This window comes from Nerophis ophidion, linkage group LG08, assembly GCF_033978795.1.
Source record: "Nerophis ophidion isolate RoL-2023_Sa linkage group LG08, RoL_Noph_v1.0, whole genome shotgun sequence".
Lineage (NCBI taxonomy): Eukaryota > Metazoa > Chordata > Actinopteri > Syngnathiformes > Syngnathidae > Nerophis > Nerophis ophidion.
Genome location: NC_084618.1, coordinates 1,118,844 through 1,128,181, shown reverse-complemented (window position 1 = coordinate 1,128,181; position 9,338 = coordinate 1,118,844). Strand labels below are relative to the sequence as shown.

Here is a 9,338-nt window from a genome sequence, read left to right as displayed (position 1 = left end):
ATATCTCATGGGACATGTTGTGACCCATAATGAAGCAAATATGAGTGATATTTGTTATTATAAGTACCAACAATACTCCATGGACATGTTTGTGACCTATAATGAAGCAAATATAGTGATATTGTTATTATAAGTACCAACAATAACCCATGGACATTGAGTGACCCATAATGAAGCAAATATGAGTGATATTGTTATTATAAGTACCAACAATACTCCATGGACATGTTGTGACCTATAATGAAGCAAATATGAGTGATATTGTTATTATAAGTACCAACAATACTCCATGGACATGTTGTGACCCATAATGAAGCAAATATGAGTGATATTGTTATTATAAGTACCAACAATACTCCATTGACCATGTAGTGACCTATAATGAAGCAAATATAGTGATATTGTTATTATAAGTACCAACAATACTCATGGACATGTTGGGACCCCATAATGAAGCAAAATATGAGTGATATTGTTATTATAAGTACCAACAATACTCCATGGACATGTTGTGACCCATAATGAACAAATATGAGTGATATTGTTATTATAAGTACCAACAATACTCCATGGGACATGTTATGACCTATAATGAAGCAAATATGAGTGATATTGTTATTATAAGTACCAACAATACTCCATGGACATGTTGTGACCCATAATGAAGCAAATATGAGTGATATTGTTATTATAAGTACCAACAATACTCCATGGACATGTTGTGACCCATAATGAAGCAAATATGAGTGATATTGTTATTATAAGTACCAACAATACTCCATGGACATGTAGTGACCTATAATGAAGCAAATATGAGTGATATTGTTATTATAAGTACCAACAATACTCCATGGACATGTTGTGACCTATAATGAAGCAAATATGAGTGATATTGTTATTATAAGTACCAACAATACTCCATGGACATGTTGTGACCCATAATGAAGCAAATATGAGTGATATTGTTATTATAAGTACCAACAATACTCCATGGACATGTTGTGACCCATAATGAAGCAAATATGAGTGATATTGTTATTATAAGTACCAACAATACTCCATGGACATGTTGTGACCTATAATGAAGCAAATATGAGTGATATTGTTATTATAAGTACCAACAATACTCCATGGACATGTAGTGACCTATAATGAAGCAAATATGAGTGATATTGTTATTATAAGTACCAACAATACTCCATGGACATGTAGTGACCCATAATGAAGCAAATATGAGTGATATTGTTATTATAAGTACCAACAATACTCCATGGACATGTTGTGACCTATAATGAAGCAAATATGAGTGATATTGTTATTATAAGTACCAACAATACTCCATGGACATGTTGTGACCCATAATGAAGCAAATATGAGTGATATTGTTATTATAAGTACCAACAATACTCCATGGACATGTTGTGACCTATAATGAAGCAAATATGAGTGATATTGTTATTATAAGTACCAACAATACTCCATGGACATGTTGTGACCCATAATGAAGCAAATATGAGTGATATTGTTATTATAAGTACCAACAATACTCCATGGACATGTTGTGACCCATAATGAAGCAAATATGAGTGATATTGTTATTATAAGTACCAACAATACTCCATGGACATGTTGTGACCTATAATGAAGCAAATATGAGTGATATTGTTATTATAAGTACCAACAATACTCCATGGACATGTAGTGACCTATAATGAAGCAAATATGAGTGATATTGTTATTATAAGTACCAACAATACTCCATGGACATGTAGTGACCCATAATGAAGCAAATATGAGTGATATTGTTATTATAAGTACCAACAATACTCCATGGACATGTTGTGACCTATAATGAAGCAAATATGAGTGATATTGTTATTATAAGTACCAACAATACTCCATGGACATGTTGTGACCTATAATGAAGCAAATATGAGTGATATTGTTATTATAAGTACCAACAATACTCCATGGACATGTAGTGACCCATAATGAAGCAAATATGAGTGATATTGTTATTATAAGTACCAACAATACTCCATGGACATGTAGTGACCCATAATGAAGCAAATATGAGTGATATTGTTATTATAAGTACCAACAATACTCCATGGACATGTTGTGACCCATAATGAAGCAAATATGAGTGATATTGTTATTATAAGTACCAACAATACTCCATGAACATGTTGTGACCCATAATGAAGCAAATATGAGTGATATTGTTATTATAAGTACCAACAATACTCCATGGACATGTTGTGACCTATAATGAAGCAAATATGAGTGATATTGTTATTATAAGTACCAACAATACTCCATGGACATGTTGTGACCTATAATGAAGCAAATATGAGTGATATTGTTATTATAAGTACCAACAATACTCCATGGACATGTTGTGACCCATAATGAAGCAAATATGAGTGATATTGTTATTATAAGTACCAACAATACTCCATGGACATGTTGTGACCCATAATGAAGCAAATATGAGTGATATTGTTATTATAAGTACCAACAATACTCCATGGACATGTTGTGACCTATAATGAAGCAAATATGAGTGATATTGTTATTATAAGTACCAACAATACTCCATGGACATGTTGTGACCTATAATGAAGCAAATATGAGTGATATTGTTATTATAAGTACCAACAATACTCCATGGACATGTTGTGACCCATAATGAAGCAAATATGAGTGATATTGTTATTATAAGTACCAACAATACTCCATGGACATGTAGTGACCTATAATGAAGCAAATATGAGTGATATTGTTATTATAAGTACCAACAATACTCCATGGACATGTTGTGACCCATAATGAAGCAAATATGAGTGATATTGTTATTATAAGTACCAACAATACTCCATGGACATGTAGTGACCTATAATGAAGCAAATATGAGTGATATTGTTATTATAAGTACCAACAATACTCCATGGACATGTTATGACCTATAATGAAGCAAATATGAGTGATATTGTTATTATAAGTACCAACAATACTCCATGGACATGTTGTGACCCATAATGAAGCAAATATGAGTGATATTGTTATTATAAGTACCAACAATACTCCATGGACATGTTGTGACCTATAATGAAGCAAATATGAGTGATATTGTTATTATAAGTACCAACAATACTCCATGGACATGTCATGACCTATAATGAAGCAATATGAGTGATATTGTTATTACAAGCGCTAACTCAGACGGACTATTTTAGCAGCGCGTTGATAGCAGTGAGCTTTTGCTAGCTTAGGCTACTATTGTTGACGGACTATTAGCTGCTTCTGCTTAGTGTCCAACTTGCTAAAAGTCAATTCTATTGCATGCATCTCTCAGCTGCCAGTAGACATGTGACCACAGACCCACAGGCTGCTACACTTTCACCCAAAGACGGCCAAAAAGTCACAAAAAGACGTTACTTCTAGCAACTATTTTTTAACCCTTTGTGAGGATTGTGATTGATTCTTCATCTAAACGAAATTATGTGAGCCTCCTGTCGGTCGGCATTCCAGCGAGAGAGGAAATGATACAGTAAGTCTTTGTTTTATTATGGTTACTGTATTTCCTTGAATTGCCGCCGGGGCGCTAATTAATGTAAAACCTCTTCTCACTCCTGCGCTTATCAAAGGCATGCGGTAAAAGTAAGCATGCCCTAATCATTTTAAAACCTCTGCTCACTCCGACACTTACCAAAGGCATGCAGTAAAAAATTGAGTGTGATGTAAGCTTGGACCTTAAATCCTACTGAATTCTTAATCTTCTTCCCTTTATGCGATTTCAAATTACCGGTATTGAAATCAGCCTCCTCCATTTTGAAAATGATGACAGGGGAAGTGTCAGGAGTTTGACCAGGCGGTAATACTAAGCATGCGCTAATTATTTTGCGACGCGAGTTTGACCCGGCAGTAATTCAAGGTAGGCGCGTACTATATGTCCTGCGGCAATTCAAGGAAATACGGTAGTTTGTATGTTTAGCACCTAGCAATGCTATCGTGTCACAACACATCCATTTAGCACTCGGCTTCTAAAACTTTTTGTTCATACTCATGTGTTGGGGCTCAAAAATATAAGGTCCTGGATCATCATTTTCACAGACTAATCATTGTCTCTCACAAAGTCTGCTGGATTAGCATTGTTGTTGATGGGGAAGGGATCTGTGGTTCCTCCTCTACGTCACGGATCACATGCTCATTATCCTCCAAATGGCTGAAGAATGTGTGTGAGATCGATACTGCTTTGTATCATATCTGTAAACTGTGGAAGTCTTTAGGTGTCCTAACTGGGATACATGTGATAATAGCTTCAATACAGGAGGAGCTTGTCTATCCACTCTCTCGATACTTGAAAGCATGTGCTTGTCCTGAAAGACAGGAGTCACGGGGTCTGACCTGAATGCCTTGGATTCTCTCGGTGACCACGTAGGCGTGGTGCATGGCGACCAGGGGCACCTTCACGCCGGCCATGTCCCCCAGCTTGGTGGCCCACACACCTGCACAGGACAAATGGAATGGACGTCAAAGCAAGTCAAGACGTGATGCCATGTTGGACATCATCAGGAAACATGTCCAGTGTCTCCTGATTGCTGGCAGAATGTTCAATAATGTCGCTTTTTCCGGCCCAGCTGCGTACAGAAGGTGTCAGGATGTACATCATTTACCTGAGCACTCACCTGTGGCCATTAGGGTCACACTTTCACAATGTGGAGTAGCTTTTTACATGTGAGGAACACATCCACTAGGGGGCGACAGAGGGTGGCCCTTTTTTTTTTCCCAGCTAAATTTCAGACAAAAACTTATCATTATTACTTCCTACACTAAAACATGTGGAAATCTGAGCACAAATGAATATCTGAAGTTTTGTTATTAGCTGAAAATAACTTTCTTTTTTTTTTTTAAACTTCCTACTTTTGACCACTTTGGGTGTCTGAAGAGTAGCGATATTGGATTTGTGGAACTTAAAAATGGGATACATAACATGCAAACCCAACAACACAATTCAGAGTTACATTTGAAGATCAATTGATCTATGATGCTAAAGGAAAATTTGGATTTTAAAAAACAGCATTTTGGAGTTATTTTCACTTCTTGTAGTGTGGAAACGGAAGATTGCTGTTTTTGTGTATAATATCGCTGACGAGGGATGTATTTTCATGTGTGTTAATATATCATCTTTGTGTTTTATTGCAGCATTCACAGATGAGTGCTCCAGTTGTCTTCTTCTCACATTTCTGAGTCTCATTTGCAAGTTTGACACTGACTTGCAATCATAGTAGCAAGTCCAAGACTATTCTATCTACTAGAATATATTATGAAATAATTTACACTTTATTTCTATCTGCCTTGAACCATTTATTATGGTAGAAATATCACAGACTACATCCCACAACATCTCTGACAAAAGCTAATTGTGACGTAAGACCATTTTAGTAGTTAGACACAGCGCTTATTTCTCATTTGACACTGATGTTTTGGTGTTTGAATGTTGTGAACCGCCATTTTATTTTCTACATCAGATTTTCACTGACAGTTTCATTGAAAAGAAATTTGGGACAAAAAGCAGATTTTTGTGAAGTGTAGTGTGTAAAAAGAAAAGGTGGAAATGAAGGTCCACAATGATGACTTAGATGCAGACCGCTGTGACATGTTGACATGCATGGTACTAGACGGCTGTGACATGTTGACATGCATGGGACTAGACGGCTGTGACATGTTGACATGCATGGTACTAGACGGCTGTGACATGTTGACATGCATGGGACTAGACGGCTGTGACATGTTGACATGCATGGTACTAGACGGCTGTGACATGTTGACATGCATGGGACTAGACGGCTGTGACATGTTGACATGCATGGTACTAGACGGCTGTGACATGTTGACATGCATGGGACTAGACGGCTGTGACATGTTGACATGCATGGTACTAGACGGCTGTGACATGTTGACATGCATGGGACTAGACGGCTGTGACATGTTGACATGCATGGTACTAGACGGCTGTGACATGTTGACATGCATGGGACTAGACGGCTGTGACATGTTGACATGCATGGTACTAGACGGCTGTGACATGTTGACATGCATGGGACTAGACGGCTGTGACATGTTGACATGCATGGTACTAGACGGCTGTGACATGTTGACATGCATGGGACTAGACGGCTGTGACATGTTGACATGCATGGTACTAGACGGCTGTGACATGTTGACATGCATGGTACTAGACGGCTGTGACATGTTGACATGCATGGGACTAGACGGCTGTGACATGTTGACATGCATGGGACTAGACGGCTGTGACATGTTGACATGCATGGGACTAGACGGCTGTGACATGTTGACATGCATGGGACTAGACGGCTGTGACATGTTGACATGCATGGGACTAGACGGCTGTGACATGTTGACATGCATGGTACTAGACGGCTGTGACATGTTGACATGCATGGTACTAGACGGCTGTGACATGTTGACATGCATGGGACTAGACGGCTGTGACATGTTGACATGCATGGTACTAGACGGCTGTGACATGTTGACATGCATGGTACTAGACGGCTGTGACATGTTGACATGCATGGTACTAGACGGCTGTGACATGTTGACATGCATGGGACTAGACGGCTGTGACATGTTGACATGCATGGTACTAGACGGCTGTGACATGTTGACATGCATGGTACTAGACGGCTGTGACATGTTGACATGCATGGGACTAGACGGCTGTGACATGTTGACATGCATGGTACTAGACGGCTGTGACATGTTGACATGCATGGGACTAGACGGCTGTGACATGTTGACATGCATGGTACTAGACGGCTGTGACATGTTGACATGCATGGGACTAGACGGCTGTGACATGTTGACATGCATGGTACTAGACGGCTGTGACATGTTGACATGCATGGGACTAGACGGCTGTGACATGTTGACATGCATGGTACTAGACGGCTGTGACATGTTGACATGCATGGGACTAGACGGCTGTGACATGTTGACATGCATGGTACTAGACGGCTGTGACATGTTGACATGCATGGGACTAGACGGCTGTGACATGTTGACATGCATGGTACTAGACGGCTGTGACATGTTGACATGCATGGGACTAGACGGCTGTGACATGTTGACATGCATGGTACTAGACGGCTGTGACATGTTGACATGCATGGTACTAGACGGCTGTGACATGTTGACATGCATGGGACTAGACGGCTGTGACATGTTGACATGCATGGGACTAGACGGCTGTGACATGTTGACATGCATGGGACTAGACGGCTGTGACATGTTGACATGCATGGGACTAGACGGCTGTGACATGTTGACATGCATGGGACTAGACGGCTGTGACATGTTGACATGCATGGTACTAGACGGCTGTGACATGTTGACATGCATGGTACTAGACGGCTGTGACATGTTGACATGCATGGGACTAGACGGCTGTGACATGTTGACATGCATGGTACTAGACGGCTGTGACATGTTGACATGCATGGTACTAGACGGCTGTGACATGTTGACATGCATGGTACTAGACGGCTGTGACATGTTGACATGCATGGGACTAGACGGCTGTGACATGTTGACATGCATGGTACTAGACGGCTGTGACATGTTGACATGCATGGGACTAGACGGCTGTGACATGTTGACATGCATGGTACTAGACGGCTGTGACATGTTGACATGCATGGGACTAGACGGCTGTGACATGTTGACATGCATGGGACTAGACGGCTGTGACATGTTGACATGCATGGTACTAGACGGCTGTGACATGTTGACATGCATGGTACTAGACGGCTGTGACATGTTGACATGCATGGTACTAGACGGCTGTGACATGTTGACATGCATGGGACTAGACGGCTGTGACATGTTGACATGCATGGTACTAGACGGCTGTGACATGTTGACATGCATGGGACTAGACGGCTGTGACATGTTGACATGCATGGGACTAGACGGCTGTGACATGTTGACATGCATGGGACTAGACGGCTGTGACATGTTGACATGCATGGTACTAGACGGCTGTGACATGTTGACATGCATGGGACTAGACGGCTGTGACATGTTGACATGCATGGGACTAGACGGCTGTGACATGTTGACATGCATGGGACTAGACGGCTGTGACATGTTGACATGCATGGTACTAGACGGCTGTGACATGTTGACATGCATGGTACTAGACGGCTGTGACATGTTGACATGCATGGTACTAGACGGCTGTGACATGTTGACATGCATGGGACTAGACGGCTGTGACATGTTGACATGCATGGTACTAGACGGCTGTGACATGTTGACATGCATGGTACTAGACGGCTGTGACATGTTGACATGCATGGGACTAGACGGCTGTGACATGTTGACATGCATGGGACTAGACGGCTGTGACATGTTGACATGCATGGGACTAGACGGCTGTGACATGTTGACATGCATGGGACTAGACGGCTGTGACATGTTGACATGCATGGGACTAGACGGCTGTGACATGTTGACATGCATGGTACTAGACGGCTGTGACATGTTGACATGCATGGTACTAGACGGCTGTGACATGTTGACATGCATGGGACTAGACGGCTGTGACATGTTGACATGCATGGTACTAGACGGCTGTGACATGTTGACATGCATGGTACTAGACGGCTGTGACATGTTGACATGCATGGTACTAGACGGCTGTGACATGTTGACATGCATGGTACTAGACGGCTGTGACATGTTGACATGCATGGGACTAGACGGCTGTGACATGTTGACATGCATGATGAGAAGACAGACCTGCACAGTTGACCACACAGGGGGTCTCTATGGTGCCATGCGGGGTCTCCACTGCCTTGACCCTCTTCACCCCCATGTGGTCCGCCCGCACTTGAATGCCGGTCACAGGGCAGTTCTCTATCACCTGGCACACACATGTCACCGTTAGTGCCAGGTACACACATCAATTACAATTAGTTACGTCTCCGTTCCCGTGCAAAGATGATATATATATATATATATATACACAAACACACACGCACATATATATATGTATGCACATACATACAGTACATACACACACACACATATATATATGAGCGTATGTGTGTGTGTATATATATATATATATATATATATACCCATACACACACATACATACATGTATGTATATATACGCTATAAAAATATATACATATACATACATACATACATACATACAGTATATATAGTATTATTTATTTTTTGCCACATCTGCAATTTCAACTCAAACGTCTTTTCTCCTAAAAAGACATCTGGTTTTTGACATGTCA

At 40.7% G+C, this 9,338-nt stretch overlaps 1 protein-coding gene across 1 annotated transcript in view; it reads right to left on the bottom strand.

The window, feature by feature from the left end:
* Nucleotides 1-4,329: 4,329 nt before the first annotated feature.
* The window catches only part of LOC133557007 (sarcosine dehydrogenase, mitochondrial-like), a 17,391-nt gene continuing 12,382 nt past the window's right edge, over nucleotides 4,330-9,338 (bottom strand). Inside the window, exons 6-7 of the mRNA XM_061907289.1 lie at nucleotides 8,827-8,950; nucleotides 4,330-4,511 (exon numbers count right to left, since the gene is read on the bottom strand). Of these exons, the coding sequence (XP_061763273.1) occupies nucleotides 4,345-4,511; nucleotides 8,827-8,950 (291 nt within the window). The 3' untranslated portion in view covers nucleotides 4,330-4,344. The remainder of the gene's footprint in view (nucleotides 4,512-8,826; nucleotides 8,951-9,338) is intronic.